The sequence below is a fragment of the Capricornis sumatraensis genome, chromosome 21 (genome assembly GCF_032405125.1).
Source record: "Capricornis sumatraensis isolate serow.1 chromosome 21, serow.2, whole genome shotgun sequence".
NCBI classification, from domain to species: Eukaryota; Metazoa; Chordata; class Mammalia; order Artiodactyla; family Bovidae; genus Capricornis; species Capricornis sumatraensis.
The window spans coordinates 5,220,443-5,244,608 of record NC_091089.1 but is presented as its reverse complement, the minus strand read 5'-3'; the positions used below and the strand labels follow the sequence as shown (position 1 = coordinate 5,244,608).

General features: G+C 52.7%; 1 protein-coding gene across 1 annotated transcript in view; it reads right to left on the bottom strand.

The window, feature by feature from the left end:
* Positions 1-898: 898 nt before the first annotated feature.
* The window catches only part of ZNF516 (zinc finger protein 516), a 52,076-nt gene continuing 28,808 nt past the window's right edge, over positions 899-24,166 (bottom strand). The window contains exons 2-5 of the mRNA XM_068994005.1: positions 20,673-22,037; positions 13,758-13,862; positions 12,975-13,042; positions 899-1,009 (exon numbers count right to left, since the gene is read on the bottom strand). Of these exons, the coding sequence (XP_068850106.1) occupies positions 950-1,009; positions 12,975-13,042; positions 13,758-13,862; positions 20,673-22,037 (1,598 nt within the window). The 3' untranslated portion in view covers positions 899-949. The remainder of the gene's footprint in view (positions 1,010-12,974; positions 13,043-13,757; positions 13,863-20,672; positions 22,038-24,166) is intronic.

The window sequence follows — 24,166 nt, the reverse complement described above, 5'->3', positions numbered from 1 at the left end:
CCTACTTGCTGGGACATATGGATGGGAAGGTGGGGGGGGGCAGGAGGACCCCAGAGCGCCAGGACCCAGGGGTGACCTGGCCCCCCACCTGCTCCAGGGGTTCTCCCACTTGAGTCAAAGGGTCCGGGTCGGGGGTGGAGGGGTTCAGTGGCTAGATCATTTGTTAAGACGGGCAGTCTTCTGTTGTAAGCAGTTTGCAGAATGTAGCCCTGTTACCAGAAGGTCCTGAGAATAAACAAAGAAGCCTGCTTTTCTTAGTGTTCAACTAGCGCTCTTTCCCGAAACACAATCAAAGACTTCCCACGGCCGCGTCACCTCTTCCGGGTTCACTGGGCACAGACGGGAGGGGAACTCAGCTGGGACAGGCGGTGGGACCCCTGAAGACGGAGGGCCTCGTCACCCGGCACCCCCGCCGCCCCTTCAAGCCTGCTTCCACAGCACCTGAATGCCCGTCCTGCCTCTTACTATTTTAAATACGTACTAAGATGCGGAGAGGCCGGGGCATCGTCAGCACCCCGCCCCCCTGGCTCCCCGCCGTCAGTCCCAATGTCACCCCCGCGGTCCTCCAAAATCCCACGTGGCTGCTCCAGTCTGTCGACACACACGAGCATCTTTCCAGTGTCTCGAACCTGTCTTGAACGATACAGATGCTCTGTGTCCCTACCGTGCCTGCCAACACCTCGCTTACTGTAAAAAGCACGGACTATGATTGGTGAGCACGTGGATGCGTATAGAACATCTACAGGTACTTCTAAGAAGAGCATCTTCGCCGATGTTTAAACACGTGACAAGAAGCCCCCTTTAGCTTCCGCTCTGGCGGGCAGCTGCAGGATGCGAGGCGGTGTCCGGCTGGGGGGGTCTTCCACGGGGCGGCCAGGGTGGCTGTCTTGGGACGTTCAGGAGGGGGCTGCGGACAAGGTCACGGCACCGGAACGGACCAAGTGTATCTCTAGGTTCCCTTTCTGAGAGGCACTGTTTGGACAGCATCTGCGTTAGAATGGTCTCTCCCCTGGAGGAAAAAAGAGACAAGAGAAAAGCTCATTTCTGCCTTCCGGTTACTAAGGGCAGTTGTCTTACTACTTTCTTAGCGTCACCCAAAGCGCAAACAGTAACCTTCACAGAGCCGCCGAGTCAGCCGGCAAACACACCTGGCTTTAGCTGTAACTCATGACGCACGCTTACTTAACTTATATGTAGAGTACATCACGAGAAATGCTGGGCTGGAAGAAGCACAAGCTGGAATCAAGATTGCCGGGAGAAATATCAGTAACCTCAGATATGCAGAGAACACCACTCTTATGGCAGAAAGTGAAGAACTAAAGAGTCTCTTGATGAAAGTGAAAGAGAAGAGTGAAAAAGTTGGCTTAAAGCTCAACATTCAAAAAACTAAGATCATGGCATCTGGTCCCATCACTTCGTGGCAAATAGATGGGGAAACAGTGGCTGACTTTATTTTTCTGGGCTCCAAAACCACTGCAGATGGTGACTACAGCCTCCATGAAATTAAAAGACGCTTACTCCTTGGAAGGAAAGTTATGACCAACCTGGATAGCATATTAAAAAGCAGAGACATTACTTTGCTAACAAAGGCCTGTCTAGTCAAGGCTATGGTTTTTCGAGTAGTCATGTATGGATATGAGAGTTGGACTATAAGGAAAGCTGAGCACCGAAGAACGGATACTTTTGAACTGTGGTGTTGGAGAAGACTCTTGAGAGTCCCTTGAACAGCAAGGAGATCCGACCAGTCCATCCTAAAGGAGATCAGTCCTGGGTGTTCACTGAAGGACTGATGTTGAAGCTGAAACTCCAGTACTTTGGCCAGCTGATGCAGAGAGCTGACTCATCTGAAACAACCCTGATGCTGGGAGGGCTTGAGGGCAGGAGGAGAAGGGGACGACAGAGGATGAGATGGCTGGATGGCATGGGTTTGGGCGGACCCCGGGAGCTGGTGATGGACAGGGAGGCCTGGTGTGCTGCGCTTCATGGGGTCACAAAGAGTCGGACACGACTGAGCGGCTGAACTGAGCATGACAGATGAGCAGGAGGAGCTTGCAAGCCTCCGAGGCAGCCTGGGCAACCGTCAGGGATCTACAGAGAGGCCCTGGGCATCTCCAGTCCGCACACCAGAACAGCAAATCCCAGGGTCTGAACCAGCTCTGGAGGAAAGGTTGAAAAGATGGCAAGGTGGGACTGGAGGAGGATTGGCAAGGTGGGACTGGTGGGCTTTCCCTGGCAGTCCAGTGGTTAAGACTCGGCGCTGCCAGTGCAGGGGCATGGGTTTAATCCCTGGTTAGGGAACTAAGATCCCACAAGTCATATGGTGCAGCCAAAAATTAAAAGAAAGAAAAAACAAGGAAAATCTGAGAAAATCATGGTCAAGGGGACCTAGGGAGTCAGGACAATTAGATGTAATGTCATATCCTGGAGGGGACCCTGGAAAAGGATCAAGGACATTAAGGGAAAACGGAGGAAATCTGAATTAAGTATGGATTTTCGTAAATAATGATTTTTTACTGAGCAAACTCTGGGAGATGGTGAAGGACAGGGAAGCCAGGAGTGCTGCAGTCCATGGGGTCGCAAAGAGGCAGATATGACTTAGCAAGTGAACAGCAACAATTTTTTTAAAAGCAGTGCTCTGTAGTACAACGTAGGTTTACATGTGAACAACAATTCCAGAACAGGGTTAAATGTGGGGGCCGTATAAACAAACACTACAGCACTCCCACAGGTCTGTCAGGACCTGAGAGAATTCCACTCATTGCCAAAAGTAACAACGGTGTTGGAAAAACGGAAGGGGTGTTCTGAAGTCATGGGAGCTACAAGATGGAAGGGAGATGGAAGGGAGAGGGAAGGTGAGCCCCAGCGTTCAGACAGGCTCTCAGGCAACGTCTGAAGCATTACTGTCTGAACGATGGCGCTTACAATCTGAGGACAACACAACAGGGCAAGATTAATCTCACTTAACTGCATTAACCTTCAACTGAATTCTCCATGAAGTAAAACCAACAGCTTGAAATTAGCATGCACAGATAAAATGCGGCGCTCATGTGAAATTCTAACTGCTCTCCAGCTACGCCGGCAGCAAGCCTAGAAATAAGTTCAGGAGGAAGGTCCGGTTGACATAATGAATTAAATGCTTCTCTTTAGTTAACAGTTTCAGAAAACCCCTGTGGAAAGCTCTGCATCCAGATTTCCCGTCGACATCTAGGGGAAGTCAGAAAGATACCAACAACATTTCGTGTGGGGCTGGGGGCTGGGCACAGTGGTACGAACAGGGGGTTATTTGAAATGTAGGGACAGTGACAGAATGTTGATTAAACTTCCTTAAGTAGACGGTGAATTTCCTGCAGCAAGTTTAAAGTGGAAGTCACTCAGTCGTGTTCAACTCTTTGTGACCCCAGGGGTATAGTCCATGGAATTCTCTAGGCCAGAATACTGGAGTGGGTAGCCTTTCCCTTCTCCAGGGGATCTTCCCAACCCAGGGATTGAACCAGGGTCTCCTGCATTGCAGGCACATTCTTTACCAGCTGAGCTATAAGGGAAGCCTGCAGTAAGCTGAGAAGGATATTTTGTATTTTTGCACAGCGACATCACGTGGGTAGAGATCCATCTCCGATGGAATTCATTAGAGGAAGGGAAATTCATTAGAGGAAGGGAAATGGCCTTTGTGTTCACAACAGGAACATGGGATTTCTTGTTGGCTGTTAGGTGACTGGCCTTGAGAATTTCTAGAATTTCTACTGTATGTAGCAAACACACTTGCCAAGGATTCCATAAATGGGTGAAGAATGTGTGTGAACATGCATGTGTATTCTGTGTGTGTGCGTCTACACTTTGTAAACACAACTCAGACTTCACCCAGGCAGCCCCTGGATTTCCCATCCTGCGGGCCAGAATTCACAAACTTGTACCGGCCGTTAAAGAGGAGACAGGAGGGTGGCCGTGTGTCCTTAAAGGTCTGAAGCTGCACACTGCAGGCACGGAAAGTTTTTACACTACTTATTTTGGGGGAACTGCAGAATCCAACCCAAACCACCAGGGTGTTCAATTCAGTCCACCAACCGCGAGGCAGACATGCCTGCTGTTCACGAAGGAAGGGATGTGCTCAAACAGCACCTCATGCTTGAGAAAGGCGTTTTCACTCCCTCACTCACTGGGGCCATCACCTTACTGCTCGCTGCAGCAGTCCTACAGGGCTTGTTAAGAAATGAGCGCACTGCATCTGAGCAATCAGACGCAGGGGAAAAGGCAGCCATGGGAGAAAGAGTCACAGAAACACTTCAACTAAGTGGACTCGTGATATCTGAGTACACACAGATTGTTCTTATTCTCCCACAAACGAAGAGTCATCAGAAAATGAGAAGCCTGCTCTTAGAAAATTTGGCTTTTCTCTACAGCGGCTGTGTGACTTGCAGGTTCTTCAGTAAGACTGAAAGAAACATCTTTCCTTCAGGCATTTCAATGTTCTAGGGATGAATACTGACTTCTGGAATTTGATGAGACCTGCTTTTTCGCCCCTTTTGTCTTACAAGGTAGAGGAATGCATATGTGCTCACGTATGAGGGTCAGTGACAGACACACACAAGTGCTGGAATCCCCAGGACACGCGTGAGTCTTCCGGAGGTCAGTTTGCACACGATGCCTGCCTTAGACACGCGCACTGATGCTACACGCTCCACAATGTGCACGGAACATCTTGGTGAGAAGGACCTTTCCCGAGAAGCCATCAGTACACTCTGGCTCACAGTGTCACGGGTCATTTCAGGTAAATCACTAGTTGCAGTCACGACTTTGGGCGTTGTATTATAGTTAATGGAAAAATGCATGCTGTGTTTCAAGAGCTTACATGAGTTGGATTTACATGAGTAAGAAATTGCTGAGACAAATCCTCTGAATTTGGAGATGTGATCCGTGATACAGCGAATCTAAAAGGGATACTGAAAACAGACACGTGAGCCTGCTCGGTCACTTCAGTCGTGTCTGACTCCGTGTGACCCTACGGACCATCACCGCCAGGCTCCTCTGTCCATGGGATTCTCCAGGCAAGAATACTGGAGGGGGTTGCCACGCCCTTCTCCCAGGATATCCCTGACCGAATCCAAGACTCCTGCATCCCCTGCACTGCAAGCAGGTTCTCCGCCCACTGGCCCACCTGGGAAGCCCACTGGACACACACAGGGTGCGTGCTCAGTCATGTGCGACTCTGTGCAACCCCACGGACAGTAACCCGTCAGGCCCCTCTGTCCTGGGTTTTCCCAGGCAGGATGCTGGAGGGGTTGCCATTTTCTGCTCCCGGGAGGCTTCCCCACGTCCCTTTGTGTCCCCTGCACTGGCAGGCCGGTTCTTTACCTCTGTGCCACACTATTTATCCATCATTTGCATTAGAACCTCTGCAGCTAAAAATGTGGCAAACTATGTTGCCATTTATTTTCTCATTTCTCTTTATTTTGATTAATGGAATTATTTCTCCAGCTTAACTATTTCAAAATACCATTTAGAACAGTAAGAAATAAACTATTAATCATAGACTATAAATTCTGGCAAGCAATCCAAACAAATCAAAACACCAGATTTCATAATTCAGCAAAAGACAGTCTGGTCTCTGAAATCCTGAAACCAGGGGAATGGAAGGAGAGTGGGTTAATTTTTCTTGGTTTTAGACATTACTTAGTTTCTAACATTTCACAAAAAATATAGTGGAAAAACACAATTTCTCCACAACATTACAAAAAAAACCCCTATTTTTTCTCTAACATGCATAGCACAATGATTCCAATATTTTAGCATATTATGTTCAAAAGTATTCTTTCTAATGATTAATTTTGATGATGAGTAGAAATTAAACACTCAATTTTGTTAAAGCTATGGCAGAGCATTTTGAAAATGATGACATGCATGAATCCCTCCTCTTTATTATAGAGTTTTGCTTGGAATATTAGCTTCTCTTATGATCAGAATCATCTTCCTAATATAAGCACAAGCAACGGGTGCCTCCAGTCGCCCAGGGCTGAAGAACCCATCCCCATGGCTAGAGAAGCTCACTCATGAAATGGGCTCCTCAGTGCCAGGGCTCAAGCCCTTTTACAAGAAATGCAAAGGAACTGGATGCCTACAGAATCAATACTGTGCCCAGGAACCAACTATTCGACACCCTGCCCTGTCCTAACCCAGACTTGTAACTCCTAATGAGTCAGTATTCCTCCCCACCCCACCCATGAAGGGAACGTGCTGAGAAAGACAGCCATCTGGGATCGCAGAGCTTCAAGTGCAAGCCTGTGTGTGACACAGACGGGGCTTGCTCAGCATGCATGCAGAAAGAGACCACGGCCAAAGACACACCAGAAGGAAGCTCTTTCAGGGAGGGGGATGGCGGAGGGAGGGATTGGGAATTTGGGGTTAGCAGAAATGGTATGGACCAAACAGAAGCAGAAGATATTAAGAAGAGGTGGCAAGAATACACAGAAGAACTGTACAAAAAAGGCCTTCACAACCCAGATAAACACAATGGTGTGATCATTCACCTAGAGCCAGACATCCTGGAATGTGAAGTCAAGTGGGCCTTAGAAAGCATCACTATGAACAAAGCTAGTGGAGGTGATGGAATTCCAGTTGAGCTATTTCAAATCCTGAAAGATGATGCTGTGAAAGTGCTGCACTCAACATGCCAGCAAATTGGGAAAACTCAGCAGTGGCCACAGGACTGGAAAAGGTCCGTTTTCATTCCAATCCCAAAGAAAGGCAATGCCAAAGAATGTTCAAACTACCACACAATTGCACTCATCTCACATGCTAGTAAAGTAACGCTCAAAATTATCCAAGGCAGGCTTCAGCAATACGTGAACCGTGAACTTCCAGATGTTCAAGCTGGTTTTAGAAGAGGCAGAGAAACCAGAGATCAAATTGCCAACATCTGCTGGATCATGGAAAAAGCAAGAGAGTTCCAGAAAAACATCGATTTCTTCCTTATTGACTATGCCAAAGCCTTTGACTGTGTGGATCACAATAAACTGTGGAAAATTCTGATAGAGATGGGAATACCAGACCACCTGATCTGTTTCTTGAGAAACCTATATGCAGGTCAGGAAGAAACAGATAGAACTGGACATGGAACAACTGACTGGTTCCAAATAGGAAAAGGAGTACATCAAGGCTGTATATTGTCACCCTGCTTATCTAACTTATATGCAGAGTACATCATGAGAAATGCTGGGCTGGAAGAAGCACAAGCTGGAATCAAGATTGCCGGGAGAAATATCAATCACCTCAAATATGCAGATGACACCACCCTTATGGCAGAGAGTGAAGAGGAACTAAAAAGCCTCTTGATGAAAGTGAAAGAGGAGAGTGAAAAAGCTGGCTTAAAGCTCAACATTCAGAAAACGAAGATCATGGCATCCGGTCCCATCATTTCATGGGAAATAAATGGGGAAACAGTGGAAACAGTGTCAGACTTTATTTTTTGGGGCTCCAAAATCACTGCAGATGGTGACTGCCACTATGAAATTAAAAGACGCTTACTCCTTGGAAGGAAAGTTATGACCAACGTAGATAGCATATTAAAAAACAGAGACATTACTTCACCAACAAAGGTCCGTCTAGTCAAGGCTATGGTTTTTCCAGTGGTCATGTATGGATGTGAGAGTTGGACTGTAAAGAAAGCTGAGCACCGAAGAATTGATGCTTTTGAACGGTGCTGTTGGAGAAGACTCTTGAGAGTCCCGTGGACTGCGAGGAGATCCAACCAGTCCATTCTGAAGGAGATCAACCCTGGGTGTTCTTTGGAAGGAATGATGCTAAAGCTGAAACTCCAGTACTTTGGCCACCTCATGCAAAGAGCTGACTCATTGGAAAAGACTCTGATGCTGGGAGGGATTGGGGGCAGGAGGAGAAGGGGACGACCCAGGATGAGATGGCTGGATGGCATCACGGACTCGATGGACGTGAGTCTGAGTGAACTCCGGGAGATGGTGATGGACAGGGAGGCCTGGCGTGCTGCGATTCATGGGGTGGCAAAGAGTCGGACAGGACAGAGCGACTGAACTGAACTGAAGTGAGGTGCAAACTATCATGTATTACATGTGGGGTACATAAACAAGGTCCTATAGCATGTGGCGCTAACTGTATTCGACATCCTGTAACAAACCGTAATGGAACAGAAGAAAAACTAAACTGCAAGCATGACCTGCTTCAGAAAAACAAAAAGAGGAAACGCTTTCATTCCTCAAGTAGCTAAATTAACTGAATAAATCCATTCCTGCATCTAGATATTATAACATTAGGATCACCCCACACAGAAAATTCAAATATTATCTCAGCAAAGTAAGTGCAGCTGCTGTATGACTGTGGTACAGACACGGCAGCTGCCCAGCAGCGTGGGGTCCACCAGGAACCACATTATGCCGATGACACTTCCCTCAAACTGAGAGTTTTCCTATTCTCCCTTTAACGTGCAACTACTGCTGCTGCTGCTGCTGCGTCGCTTTAGTCGAGTCCGACTCTGTGGGACCCCATAGACGGCAGCCCACCAGGCTCCCCCGTCCCTGGGATTCTCCAGGCAAGAACACTGGAGTGGGTTGCCATTTCCTCTCCAGTGCATGAAAGCGAAAAGTGAAAGTGAAGTCGCTCAGTCGCGTCCCACTCTTTGCGACCCCGTGGACTGCAGCCTACCAGGCTCCTCCATCCATGGGATTTTCCAGGCAAGAGTACTGGAGTGGGGTGCCATCGCCTTCTCTGTTAAGGAGCAACTAGAACAAGAGAAAACCAGAGCGCTTCCGAGCACACCGCCAGGTCCTGACGAGGCAGGAAGACCGCAGGAGAGGAAGCAGCCGAGACGCTGGGTCCCTGAGCACAGCTGTCCCCGAGGGGCGCGTCCACACAGCGTTGGTACAAGTGTGCAGATGCTCACACACGCATGCGCCACTCATACACAGTCCCGTCTGCCCAGCTCTTCAGGACAACGGTTCACTCCTAGGAAACTGACAGCCGCCAACGTGCTGGGCGTGCCGCCTCTGTCAGGCTCAGCGCGCCATCGAGAATTGTCTCCGCAGGCACAGACGTGTTGTTGCTGCCCTCATGTTACAGATGAGGACACCCAGGTGAAGTTCGCTTGCCTGAGGTGAGACCTGGGTTACAGCCTCCTACTTGGTAAGCCAGTGTCTTAATAACTCGTATCACTGAGTCGCTTGGAGTCGAACTGGCTGATCTTGGTTGCTCTTCGACATTGCGAGCTATGAAATATTCATATGTGCCCCACCCACATCGTTCTCTGCTTCAAACCCACATATTCACCTGCCACGAGGCATCACCAACTTGACTCGAAGGTCAATGGGAACAGATTTTGTCCAGCTCCTCTGGCCACATTCCAGGCGCCAGGACAGGCTCCTCTCCGGAGCTGGAGCCTGAAGCCAGAACCCAGGTCTGGTCCATCCCTTCCCTGCTTCCCCCCACATCCAGTCCCCAAGTTCCTCCACCCCTCGAACATCCCCACACCCATCAGTTCCCCCCAGCCCTGGGTCTCGCTGGGATTGCTCGAAGCCCCTCCAGAGCTGGGCTCAGCCCACTGTCCAGAATCTCTGCAGTCCATCCCTGACCCAGGCCAACCCGACTCACCGTGGACGAAGCACTGATGACATCATCCCCTCCCAGGGTCCCCAGGGCACAGGTCAGACTTCCTGCATCTCAGCCCTGGCACCCACGCCTGTGTGTCACCCCAGACTCCTGTCCTGAGCTCCTGCCCACCTGCCCAGCTCTCCCCTCAAACAGTCCTCCAGTGAGACGTCTCTTCCACCTCTTGGGGGGGGGATGTCTCTGCAGGGGGCACCCACCCTGCTGTGTTCCCTGCCTACCCGGCACGCTCTTCTCAACACCCCAAGCCTGGGTTCTGGGACCCTCACCCTGTCAAAGTGGCACCTCTTCATCTTCTTATCTAAACCACCCACTGGACCTCAAAAACCATAAAAGCAGGAAAGATGTTTCCCTTCACCTCTAAATCCTGATTATTCTCCACCAATAAGATAGAGCCTGGCACACAGGAGGTGCTCAATTAATACTGTTAATGAGTAGACAAATGATGATTATAAAACTGCATTCCCAAATTCTGTTTCAGTTGTATAATTTAGCATCTGTTATGTACATCTATAAAAGTCCATCCACTGTAACTGCTACATCAAATAACTTCTACATGAATACACAGTGTTGTATGATTTTTTTTTTTAAAAATCCCTTGATCCACATCTTCTAAAGCCCACAGGAAAAGAATATGATTTAAATATTAATTAGTGAACGTTGGCAAAGCAAGCTCAACATGAAAAAGAACATGACTGATCAGTTTAATGAGTCCCCTTCTAGACATAAATAACTACAGAATCACTCTATGAATCTATATTGTATTTTAAATCTAAGACAGCAATTGTGATTTTTGTAAACAATGAGAACTTCACCATAAGAAAGAACACCAAGATATAAACTGATATCTACTATTGCTACGTTTTGCAGTTACCCTGGCAGACACATCTCTATGAGAATTCGAAAATCCCAAAGTACGCTAAAGAAAACAGAATTCCCTTCAAGAACCAGAAAGTCCAGCGATTAACCAACAAAAGCTACTTTGAATGTAATGAAGGACTAAAACAAGTTTCAGAGGCCATAATCTTGAATATGCCATCGCGTGTGTGTGTATAGTCATGTCCGACTCTGTGACCCCACCGACTGTAGCCCGCCAGGCTCCTCTGTCCATGGGATTTCCCAGGCAAGAATACTGGAGTGGGGTGCCATTTCCTCAACTCTAGGGGATCTTCCTGACCCAGGGATCGAACCCAGGTCTCCGGTATTGGCAGGCCGGTTCTTGACCACTGAGCCACCTGGGAAATCCATAATTAACACAGAATGAATTTGAAATACAGTCTCAGTGATTTGCTTTGTTGATCTCTTTCTCCTGTGACAGAAGCCTCTTGCAGAGACTTAGTTGGAATTCATGTGCAGCTCATAAGCTGATGTGTGTCCCCGAAGAGCCTCACGGTGCTGTTCAGAGTGCCAGCCAGTGATTCCCCGCCAGCCCCGCCAAGCGCGCGTGGAAAAGCCACACCTAAGGGGGACGGAACGGGTCGTCTGTGTCTGCAGGACCGCTCTGAACTGACTCCACTCACTCTGTCAGTGTGCAATTCTCCAATTATGGCATGGCCTTGCTGCTGATACAACCTGCAAACATCACAGTGACTCCTGTGGAAAGGGGGTTTCACTTCTGTTAAAAAGGAGAGTGCGGTCCAGTTTGAGCTGAGGTCACCTATGTCCACAGACCTTTCAATTCAGCATTCAGCGAGATGTTTTCTTTTTCCATAAATTGTGACAGCATCCTGAAATAACAGCTTTTCATTCTGAAACTATGGGTTTTATTAAGAGAGAAGGCACTTACTAAAAACTACAACAAAGGGTAAGGCATTCTGTCTGTGATATATGAAGAAAAACCTTTAAACAGCATACAGGGATTCTGAAAACTGGATAAAAAACGAAACCAAAGGCTCTGATGAGGTCCGGTCCATCCTAAGGCGGTTCAGGCATGAATGGCTGCAGGCTCTGGGGAGGGCTCTCACACACTGTTCTCTTCCTGAGAAACAGACTGGGCTCCTCTGCTTCCCTCACCACCGTCAAAGACCAGGAATCCCATACAGGAACAGGAGGGCGTGCTAAGTGGACCTGCCCGCCTGGACGTGATCCTGGATGTGTACCTTGGCGGCAAGGAAACCCTTCTTCACTTACAAAGGGGAGGTTGTGGCTACAGAATCTCCTTGGGCAACCAATGAGTAGGCAAGACGGTTACGCAGAGAATGCTTGTGGGAGAAGAGGGTGGGCTGACATCCTGTAAAAGGACACAAGGAAGAGGAGCCTGGAACCACGGGGTCTTGGTCCACAGTCACAGGAGAGACCGCGAGGAGAGCACGGGCCTCCCGACCTCAGAGCTGCACGCTGGACTCCACTGTCACCGCGCCCAGGAGGCCGCCACACTCTGCAGACTGAACGGTTTACACACGAAGGCCACACATCCATGGTAACTCAAGGCCTATACACACGCACACGCGTGCATTATGCATTCTGGCTGAGTCGGTGGCGTGCTTAACAAAGAATCAAATCAGGACAAGGGCGAGACCACGGGAGACCAGACTCAGCAGCAGGCTTCTTACGGACCGATTCAGAAATGTGATTCTGAAGTAAAGACATCTGCAAGGACTGAGAGGATGGACCCAGAGCCGGTCACACAGAGGGAAGGAAGCCAGAGAGAGACAGACGGCGGCGAGCAGCGCTTGTGTCTGGAATCTAGAGAAACTGCACAGATGAACTTCTGTGCAAAGCAGAAACAGAGTCACAGATGTAGAAACCGGACATATGATACCCAGGCAGGTGGGATGAGTCGGGAGACTGGGACGGACACGTACACACTATTGACACTGTATAAGACAGGGAGCTAATGAGAAATAGCTACACAGCCCAGAAACCACCATATAACTCAGTGCTCTGTGGTGCCCTATGTGAAGGAATCCAAAGAGAAGGGATATACCTATAGTGATTCACTTTGCAGCGCAGCAGAAACCAACACCACAGTGTAAACCAATTACACTCTGATACAAATTAAAAAAAAAAAACGATTCTCAAAACGGGAGGGGAAGCGTAACTTGGTCTCAAGTCGTAACTTCCAGGCAAAACATCCCAAGTGGAAAAGTCTGACTTTTAGAGCTTTTCATCACCCCCAACAGGACCCCACGCAGCTGCATGGACCCCCAGCTGTGTCATTCACGGTCCCGGGAGCTTCTGGGACTATCAGCCACCCCCGGACTGCTTGGCAGGGCTGGGTTCTGATTCAGAGCAGCGAAGAGCTACTTGCACACCTGGTAAAACACCGCATGGTACCCTGAGGACCACGGTGACACCCTTTCCCAGCTACCACGTGAAAACCCACAGCCCCGGGGAGAGGGGAGACCTACTTGTTTGGGGGCGTCTGTGGAGGTGGTGTGGGCGTCAGCACCTCGGAGGCCGTTAGACTCGAACAGCACTGTGGGGACAAGGACGCACGTCAGCAGGCTGACCCGAGCTTCCCGTCGCCTGGGACGCGCACCCCGCACAGACTGAACACTCACAGGCAAAAAAGACGCCAGCCCAGCCTGTGGCCGGGAAATAGCAATTTACCATAACACTTATGCTGAGAGACGGAAAATGCTGCCTGGGGCCAGTGCCCTTTTTAATTCAGGCTTCACCACGCAGCACCCCACCAGGGACAGCATTAATTAGCGGGGGCGTGCAGAGGCCCCCCCACCCCCCGCGGGGGCCTGTCACTGCGCATCAGACCCTCCAGATATGGATACACCCTGCATATCAGAGGGGGCACCGGGGCCCGCCCCCACCATGCAGTGTCCCTGCTACACATACGCCGCCGTCACAGGCCAGCTCTCTGCTCACAGGCCGAGAGAACGTGCCACTCAGCACCGCCCAGTGCCCAGGCCAGCCGGTGCCGGCCAGCAAAGAGCCAGCGTGCGTCATGCCAACGGACGCAGCATGCAATTAAAATGCATGGTGGGAGCATGCAATTAAAATGCAGCTTTTGCAAAACAGGCTGATCAAACCACAGGGCACTTGGATGCAGGGGCAAAGCTGTTTCAGGCAGAGGGGCTGAATGCAGAGTCTAGAGCATGACCCCGGCCCCCCCACGACCGGGGCTGGACCCCGGGAACTAGAGGCTGCGTCCCAGGCCCTGGGGTCCGCGGGCGTACCTGTGTGAGCCCGCATGTGCGCCCGCAGGTGGCTGGGCTGGTGGAAGCTCTTCCCACACTCCACACAGATGAAGTCTCCCTGGTGGGCCTGCGTCCGGAGCGTCCCTGGGGGGTGGTGCAGGTGCAGGGAGAGGGGAGAGAGGGGGCGAGAGGCAAGCATCATTAGTTCCTCTGAGCCCTGACGGGAGGCACCCCCAGGCCCTCCGCCAGGACCGAAAGGGCGCACAGGATACAGTGAGGTAAATGCCACCCCCATGATGCGACCTCGGGCGGGCGGGGCCTGGGCCACGGGTGCCCCACATCTGCCAACGGGGTGACGCAGCAAGACAGCTGAGGGGCCAGACACAAGGCCAGCCCGGACCCCGCAGCAACGCCACACACCTGAGAGCTGTGGCCCATCCGCCCCCCACCCCGTTTCTCCACGCCCTGTGCAGCGGGCAGAGCGCAGACGGGACACCTGCAAGGAGGCTAGGTTTGAGCACTGACCTCCGTTCCTCCTATCCCTCAAAGACACCTGGCTTTTGTTAGGAAAGGAGGCAGAAGATGCTTTTTTGTTTGCCTGCCTTTTCTGTTTGAGAGTAGGGGCTTCCCTGGTGGCTCAGTGGATAAAGGATCCGCCTGCAATGCAGGAGGCGTGGGTTCAATCCCTGGGTTGGGAAGGTCCCCTGGAGGAGGAAATGGCCACCCACTCCAGTATTCTTGCCTGGAGAATCCCTTGCACAGAGGAGCCTGTCGGGCTACAGTCCATGGGGTCGCAAAGAGTTGGACATGACTGAGCGACTTAGCGCACACACTGAAGAAAGGGCTAATTTTTCATGTAATATTAGCTCCCAAACCATTTCCGGGAGCCTGACCTTCCCCACCAATGGGTCAATGGTATCTCAATTCAATAGCAAGACAAAAATCAAAAATACTACCTAGAAAAAGTTATGCCTATGACAACAAAATTTTTTAAAATGATGTTCCCTGAGCTGAGCATTTCTGCACCCAGTGCAAGGACGACCGAGGGTCTTTGCCAAATTATTTGAAACCAAATCACGCTTCTTATCCTAAGTCAGAAGAGACAGCATACAAAGATAATATAGAATTAATGCTACTTGCCCTCTGTCCACAGGATTCTCCAGGCAAGAATACTGCAGGCGGTTGCCATTTCCTTCTCCAGAGGATCTTCCCAACCCAGGGCTCAAACCCCTATGTCTTCCATCCCCTGCATTGGCAAGTGGGTTCTTTACCACTAGCGCCACCGGGGAAGCCCAGATACCGTTTATGAGATAACAGTCAAGGAAATTTGTGAACTGCAGAGCAGATCCTGGCAGATTTCTTGTGGGACAAGTCATGAATGTGAGTTTCCAAGAAACAGAAGAATCTGCCCACAAAGTTCTCAGCTTCCCACAGATTCCTTCAGGGACATTAGGAAAATGACGGCTCATGTTTTAACCCACCTGTCCCATCACCAATGAAAGATCCCTTACTGACGAGACGGGGTCCCCAGTTCCCAGGCAGATGTGGCCGCCACAGGGCAGCCAGCCCCGGGAGCCACGGGCTCCTCTGCTGGGCCCACTCGCCTCGTCCCTGGCTCTCTGATCAAGCTAGGGCGGGACAGAAAGCTGAGGAGGACATCCCTGGATGACCGACTGATGGGCTCAAGAGGGGGCTCCTAAGGGTGCTGGACTCCCCGGTCCTTCCAAGCATGGCAGCGTTAAGACCCCTTCTGCCAGCAGCTCGGCCGTTTAGGACAGTCGCTCCCTCCTCCGATTCTGGCCCAAGAAATCAGCTTCGCCAGTGCTTCTTCTCCCTCCTGGCGTTCACTATGAGCACCGTCCCCTGGGGGCTGTGAAGACCCTCAGGGACAACGGCCGTCGGTGCCCAGAGTTTCCCAAATCTTCAGTACACCTCTGGGTCACCCACTGGTGATGAACCCTCCTCAAGTGGGCTCTACAGCTAATCCTGACAACATGAGAAAGTAAACCACTGTGATGCTTTTCTTCTAAGTAATTCCCATCCAAACCAGCATCAGAAAAAGCAGGATAATAAGGTTTTGTACCCACCCCTGAGCTCGTGTACCCACTGACCCATTCTGGTTTCCTTGTGTTAAGTATGCACACACATACCTGAGCACACACTCACACGCACACACACACGCACGCACGCACACACAGATTCTCCCATGCATTCTATCACATCATTTTCTCCCTACTTTTTAAAAAAAAGACCCTTGCCCTTTATGTTCAATAATATTATGCCCAAGCTACTCCAAAATTCTGAGCTAGTAAGAAAGGTTACACACTTCATTTGAATTGAAGGCTACCTGGTGAGCAAGTGGCTCTGACACTCTGACCTCAGAAGTAAAGTTGTGTATAAAGTGGGCTCAGGAAGGAAAGGGAGAGGCCTGGCGGGTCTTCGGGGGGCACCTGCAGACTCGCCCCCAAAGCCCTGCCAACTCTCATTCAAGTTCATGACGCTGTGAGGTGCCCTGGCCCCTGCAAGGAGAAGGGCCCCGCAGAGACTCTACCACGATGCACACAAAGGAAGCCCACCTCTTCCATCGTCACCCGAGCAACGAGTCTCGGGCGTAAAAGAGATTCTTAAAGTCCCAACAAGAAAAACTTTATATATTATCCTATCTGGAATTACCCTATTCTTTTATTTTCAGTGTTTTTATTCTAAAATCCATGTCATCATCTACTGCAGGCTGGATACAAAGTCCGGACATGCAGATGATGTATTATTTTACGACTTATTCTGTCCACAAACCATTCATGCTACCCTCATACCTACTTCCAAACCGGGGATCTACACTGCAGAATGATCACAGAAAATGTGGCTCTTTTCATCCTTAAACAATTAGGCTTCAAGCCCTAAGGGAAGTGACGGTGACTGTTCCCGTGTGATATCTTTTGTCTTTTGGCAGAACTTCCAGACCATTCATTTCTACACAAACATCATTTGGTCAAAACACAGGTGGGGAGAAGCTCTCTGAGAATCGTCTCTCAACCTCAGAAAACCTCGATGCTGTCGAGGCATCGCCTGAGTGCAACATTCTATATCAAGGCGATTCGTCCCTGAAGAATCACACAATCACACCTCTAGCTCCGCAAGGACCAATCTCATGTCCACAACAGGTGAGTTCCTCTCCTTTCATAAAATTCCCTTCTGCACGTTTCCATCTCCCCCACTACCAGCTGATGCTGGCAGCAATCCCGGGGTGGGAGGCTGCGATCTTCACCCCACAGATCAAATCCCATAGGGAAACACACAAAAACTGAGTCAGAGGACAGGATAATACCCCCAAAGTCCCGGGACTCCTGGAGTAGGACAGTTACGAAGATTATCTTCGAAGGAACCCTAAAGGAGATCAGCCCTGAATATTCACTGGAAGGACTGATGCTGAAGCTGAAACTCCAATACTCTGGCCACCGGATGCAAAGAACTGACTCATTGGAAAAGACCTTGATGCTGGGAAAGATTGAAGGTGGGAAGAGAAAGGGATGACAAAGGATGAGATGGTTGGATAGCATCGCTGACTCGATGGACATGAGTTTGAGCAAGCTCCTAGAGTTGGTGATGGACAGGGAAGCCTGGCATGCTGTAGTCCATGCGGTCACAAAGAGCTGGACGAGACTGAACTGAACTGCAAGATTATCTGGAATGGAGACGAATTAGCCAAGATTCTAGATTCCTGATGCCAAGGTCAAACACATATGTACTCAAGGAAAAAGAAAACTGGGTGCTCAACAAGGAGTGGACACCAGAACTGCAACAGTTTAATTATTGCCAATTCAGCAACGTGTTGATGACATAATTGTTGGGAGGCGGTTCCCAAGCTGCAACAGTAGATATCGTCTCCGTCACAGGAAACACCACTGTCCTGTTCACTGCTCTAAAATGAGACTTTGCCACGCCTGCTGGGTTTCCCTGCAGCCGCAACACTTTAAAAGCATCATAAATGCCTTCATGAGGTAAAAGACTGTACACAATGTACAGTCAGATTGTAAACAATCTGCCCGCAATGCAGGAGACCTGGTTTCAATCCCTGGGTCAGGGAGATCCCCTGGAGAAGGAATGGCAACTCCCACCAGTATCCTTGCCTGGAGAATCCCACAGACAGAGCAGCCTGGTGGGCTACAGTCCAAAGGGTCACAGAGAGTCAGACACGAGTGAAGCGGCTTAGCATGCACACACCTAAAGAAACCCAAACCACGGTGAACAAAAACACCGTGAGTCTGCACACTCACACCTGACATATTTCAGTGCATCCATGAGAAGAGTGGAACATCCAAGAAAGAGCAAAGAGGCTTCACGACGACTTAGCATTTTTCACTTTAAAAGATAAACATGGAACCTCTGTTTAAGGGGGAAAAGCCTTAGAATGGTTCATTTTAAAAATCTTAAGGAAAACATTTCAGGTTACTGGTACTTCAAATTCTGTTATCTGAAGTTCTCTAAACCTTAACTCAGAATTCGCGTCTCCTTTTCGGGGGAAGAGGCAACACAGCAGGCCGGAAGCAGCATAAGAGCCTCAGGAAGCGGGTGTGTTTGCCGCTCACCAGGCGCCGACTGGCAGGTTTGGAGCAGAGTCCTGCGGGCCGTGGGACGCAACACGTGAAGCTCAAGTGTGGTTTACTAAGTGGGAGTCACTTCAACACCGGTGCAAATGCAGGGTCGGGGGACAGACTCCAGGAAGCCCTGGACGGAGGGGAGAAGGCGACCAGGGACACAGTGCCCACAGAACTCACTGTCATCTGCGTCTGAGTCCTCTCTGCTTCAGGGGCCACGAGAACCCGATCTAAGAACTGAGGTCGCGTGAGACGCAAAGGGCCAACCTACACACCTTTACTCCATCTCAGAGCAAATGACCTGCACTTCTCGGACACACTGCTGAGAACGTGAAGCTGGTGCGTGCGTGTCTGACTCTGCAACCCCAGGGACAGTAGCCCACCAGGCTCTTCTGTCCACGGGATTTTCTAGGCAAGGATACTGGAGTGGGTTGCTTTTTCCTCCTCCAGGGGATCTTCCCAACCCAGGGATGGAACCCACGTCTCTCGCGTCTCCTGCATGGGCGGGTGGATTCTTTACCACTCGCGCCACCTGGGAAGCCCCAGAGTTTTATTTTTAAACTTTCCTTCTTTTCTGGCCACACCATGGGGCATGCAGGACCTTCATTCCCCAGCCAGGGATTGAACTCTTGCCTGCCCCAGTGGAGGTGCAGAGGATTAACCACTGGACTGCCAGCAAAGTCCTTTCAATTCATAATCGAGAACAAGGGCGTCGGGTCCCATGCGGGTGTTCCATGGAGCTGGCAAACTCGCTGCAATTGCTGATTATTATCAGTAATAGGTGACGGATGGCATCACCGACTCAATGGACGTGAGTCTGAGCAAGCTCTGGGAGATGGTGAAGGACAGGGAAGCCTGGTGTGGGGTCTCAAAGAGTCGTACATGACTGGGCAACTGAACAACAACAAGCATCAGTTCTGAGACACTGGGGAGATACGAAGACAATGATATGAGGCATAATTTTTTCTAGAATTTTAGCGCACGTCAACTCCCCAAACCATGTAAGGCACATTCCTGCTCTCCAGAGGCTCCACTTAACACCCTGCGCACTGACGTGCCCTGTTAGAATTACAAACGTATAAAGGCAAAGCGTGAACAGTCTCTTCAAGTGGACACCCCGTCTTTGCAGAGACGGGAGGCAGTGAATGTCTACTGACGCTTGTTGAAAATGGCCGAGTGGGGACGCGCCCTGGAGGCCGCCTGCTCAGCATTGAGGAGACATGACTGGGGTGCAAGGGTGTCGCAGGAGCAGGGGGCCCAAAGCCAAGTGCCCCGGCCCCCAGAGGGCAGGCAGGGGCAAGGGAAAGCAAGCACCCACACCCATGCGCAGGGCCGGAGGGCACAGCAGCCAGGCCAGCTGCCTAAGGACCCAGACCCAGCAGGCAGGCAGCCCATCGCCTTCTACAGAGGGGGCTCCCTGAGTGCCCCGGGCGGGTGGGCTCCCCCTGAGGGCCTTGGGGGGGAAGGGGGCTCCCCCTCAGGTTGTCAGGGGGGGCGGGCAGGCAGGGGCTCCCTGAGGTCCTGGGGTCGTAGGGACTCCCTGAGGTCCCAGGGACGGGCAGACGGGAGGCTCACCCTGAAGTCCCAGGGTGTGAGGGGCTCCTTGAGGTCCCGGGGGCGGGCAGGCGGGGGGGCTCCCTGAGGTCCTGGAGGAGTGGGGCTACCCTGAGGTCCCAGGGGGGTGGGGGCTCCCTGGAGTCCCGGGGGGTGGGCAGGCAGGGGCTCCCTGAGGGGGTGGGGGGCTTCCTGAGGTCCCCAGGCAGGAGGGCAGGTGGGGGGCTCCCCTGAGGTCGTCAGGCAGGCGGGGGGCTCCCTGAGGTCCCTAGGCGGGAGGGCAGGCGGGGGGTCGCTCTGAAGTCTCAGGGTGTGAGGGGCTCCCTAAGGTCCCGGGGGCGGGCAGGCAGGGGGCTCCCTGAGGTCCAGGGGGGTGGGGGCTCCCTGAGGTCCAGGGGGTGGGGGCTCCCTGAGGTCCAGGGGGGTGGGGGCTCCCCCTGAGGTCCCGGGGGGCGGGCAGGCAGGGGGCTCCCTGAGGTCCAGGGGGGTGGGGGCTCCCTGAGGTCCAGGGGGTGGGGGCTCCCTGAGGTCCAGGGGGGTGGGGGCTCCCTGAGGTCCAGGGGGGTGGGGGCTCCCTGAGGTCCAGGGGGTGGGGGCTCCCTGAGGTCCAGGGGGGTGGGGGCTCCCTGAGGTCCAGTGGGGTGGGGGCTCCCTGAGGTCCAGGGGGTGGGGGCTCCCTGAGGTCCAGGGGGGTGGGGGCTCCCTGAGGTCCTGGGGGCGGGCAGGCGGGGGCTCCCTGAGGTCCCAGGGGTGCGGGGGGCTCCCTGAGGTCCCGGGGGCGGGCAGGCGGGACCGCAGCTCTCACCTCTGCGCTCGAGCACAGGGCTGCTGGCGCCCCAGCTCTGGTAAAGGGAAGCCAGGTCCTTCGGGATGTATGTCTTGAAGATGCTGAGGAGGTCCAGGCGCTTCTCGGGGCCCTCGGACGCCGGCTCCTGCTTGACGGGGTGCGGGGCGGGTGGGCCCTGAGGGGCTGCGGGCCCTCTGGAGCCGGCCTTGGAGGGGGGCTCCCGGGGAGGTAGAGGGGCGCCCCCGTCGCCTTTCCCGTGCAGCTGACCCTGAGGCTGAGGGCTGAATTTGGCTTTGGGGGGGTCTGGGGCACTGTGCTTATTTGGGGGCCCGAGACCCGCCCCCTGCCTGCTGCTGGCAGGGGCCTGGGGGCCCGCCCGGGTGATAACAGTGGGCGTCGGGGTAGCGCTCCTGCTGAAGCCCCCGCTGCCTCCCGCGGGCCCGGGTCTGGGGCTGGTCTCCTGTTTGGGCCTGGGCGGAGGCTGCTCCGGGCCAGGGCCAGGCCGGGTCTGCCGAGTCCCGTCGGTGCCGGCCGTCCAGAGCGCACAGGGTGCCCCAGGGTGGCCCTCCTTGCTCCGGGGCAGGCCGGCAGCTTTCGTGGGCACCCCCAGGGGCGAGGGGCTGCCTTTGGGGCCCGGCACCCCACCCGGCACCTGGGTGCGGGTGAACCTGGCGATGGGCAGAGGCTGGCACTCCTTGCCCCCGAGGGCAGGCGGGGGGCCTGTGCGTCCGCTCCGGGCCAGGAACACCAGGTTGCTCCTGATGCTCTTGTAGCCGTTGGGCTGAGTCCACTGCGGGGCCATGGCCTGGCCGCTGACCCGGTGCCAGACACGCTTGTGCATCCAGAGTACCTCGGGGTAGTAGGTCTTATGGCTGCAGTAAGGACACGGGTGTACGGCCAGCGCCGCCTGCAGCGAGGAGGCCGGCTCCCGGCGGCCGGGATCGTCCCGCGAGGACCGCTCACTCAGGTCCAGTGGGACCAGGTCTGGGGCTGGCGCCCGCTTCCCCGCCGTGGAGTGCTCCTTGGTGTGCAAATCGGGTGGCCTCTCCCGGGGGTAGGTGGCCTGGCTCTCAGAGGGCGGCTGCAGACCCGCCGCCTGGGCCGGGCATGAAGAGAGGTCAGCAGCGTCCCTGGGGCCCGGGCCCTCCTGCTGGGGGCCACACGCTGGTGTCTTCAAGTCCACAGAACACCGAGGCGGCTCAGGTCTCCTGGGAGCGTCCCTGCTGCTGCTTTCAAGCACGGACACGCGGGCCACGATCCCCGTGCCAAGCTCCCCGGCCACTCTTCCTGATGGGCTGTTTCCAAGTGTGTGACTTTGGTCTCCGTTGGAGAGCGCAGCCAAGGAGACGTCTTCTGGGAAGCAGCAGCGGTGTGGCTCTGCCCCTGGAGGATCAAAACGCAAAGTATGATGTTAGTGTTCCTCATCAGGACCGGAGGTCGCTGAGCTCACCCAAACTGCCCTGTGCCCCGCAGAGGGGAGCCGCTGGAGCTCAGGAACAGTGCAATCCAGTGCCTGGATGGATCAGCAGCTTTCTCTTAAGGGCAGACCAAACTCGAGGGCAAACCAGCATTATTTATTTCTCAATTAAGTGACTCAGTAGAATGCAAAGGAAGATAACACAGCTGCCTATCTAGTGACATGTAGCTACATCACTACTAGTTAACAGACAGGGACCAGCTGTATCAAAACAGAAATAAGCACTTAATTCTTTATGACATATAGGGCTTTCCGCAACTTTCAGCCCATGGTCACACAGAGGCAGGGCCAGGAAAGAGCGTTCTCCCCCCAGTGCACCCCCAGGGAGCCTACGACTGCTTCAGAAACTATGGACCACTGGTCTGGCCCAGGACGGGCCCCGTGACTGTTCTGTAAGCCCAGGTCTCGCCATCCCTCCGCTCACCTCCCCCAACCTGCTTCCCGGGGTGGGGGTGGGGGGGGAATGCCCCGGATAAACAGTGCCCCTCCCTGAGTGGGGACCCTGCTCCCACCCCCCGGGGCCTGCCTGGAGGCTCACGCAGGCGGCGTGGCTTCGGAAGGCCTCGCGGTGGGTGGTGGAGCCCTCGCCCACCCGCTGCACCCTCGGCCAGGGAGGGGCCCAGAGGATGGGAGTGACCCTGTCCAGTGGCTGCTGGAGGAGAAGCAGGTGCTCTGGGGTAAACTCAGCTTGACTGTTCCAAATGCTGAACCATCCTTGGGGTCAGGGGCTCATAAGGGGAAGAGCTGAGCCTTGCGTGTGCAGCAAGTTTCTAGAACTTTTCATATCGGTCCCCGAAAGACTTCATGTCTGCAAGTCCAGAAGACAGACTTTCTCTCCAAAAGAGGGGATGCACGCAAATGGTGATGCAGTAAAACACGGCAGAGCAGCAGAGGGCTCAGGAAGAGACTTCCCTGCAGCCCCTATGTTCTCTTCCTTTACCCTGGAACAGCCTGAGTGGGAGATCCGGCTAGCAGCCCCGCTCCCGTCCTTAAAACCCAGATGTAATATCTGCAGTGTGTGTGTGTGTGTGTGTGTGTGTGTGTGTGTGTGTGTGAGCACACGTGCACTCAATTGCTCAGTCATGTTCAACTCTCTGCGACCCCATGAACTGCAGCCCATCAGGCTCCTCTGTCCGTGGGATCCTCCAGGCAAGAATAAATACTGCAGTGGGTTGCCATTTCCTACCCCAGGGGATCTTCCCGACCCAAGGATTGCGCCTGAGTCTCTTGTGTTTCCTGCATTGCCGGCGGGTTCTTTACCACTGAGCCACCTGGGAAGCCCAGCACTTGCAGAGACGCCCCTAAATGGCAGCTGGCACTCAGGGAGGACAGCAAGCCGCATGCTCAGGTAACAGGGTCTCCCCACCCCAGAGGCTGTAAGGATGCCCCTTCCAAGCTGTTCCTCTTCATGGGGAAAAAAAAAAAAAAGACCCACCAAACTAGTGTATGGGGGTGGGGACAGTGAGGAGGTTCTTGAGACAGAAAAGACCCTAAATACAAATTATTCTAGTAATTTGAGCTGTGTCTGGAACACACGGTAACCCTCCCCACAAAGATAAAAGATCCCAACTACTGTGAGCCTGAGAATTCCCACAGTGAAGAACTCTTGTGTTTAAAGTAATTTTGAGGGCTTCCCTGGTGGTCTGGAGGTTAGGAATCCACCTTGCAATGCAAGGGACACTGGTTTGATCCCTGGTCCGGCAAGATCCCACATGCCTCAGAGCAGCTAAGCCGGGACATCACAACTACCGAGCCTGCGCCCTGGGGCCACAGCTACGGGGCCCGAGCTCCTCACCAAGAGAGATAAAAAACACATACACACATCTTTGTAAAAACTAATTGTGAGATTTCCCCAGTTATTTTAATTTTTTAATATTTGTGAGTTCCCAGTAACTTTTTCAACTATTACCAGTTACCAGACACTTGTTGTGACAGCAAGAACATCCGTTTTTAAATATTTCTCCAAAGAGCCTTCTTTAATAACGGTTTACCCTGCCTTAAAAGGGACAAATATAAACACAGGGCAGAATAAAAG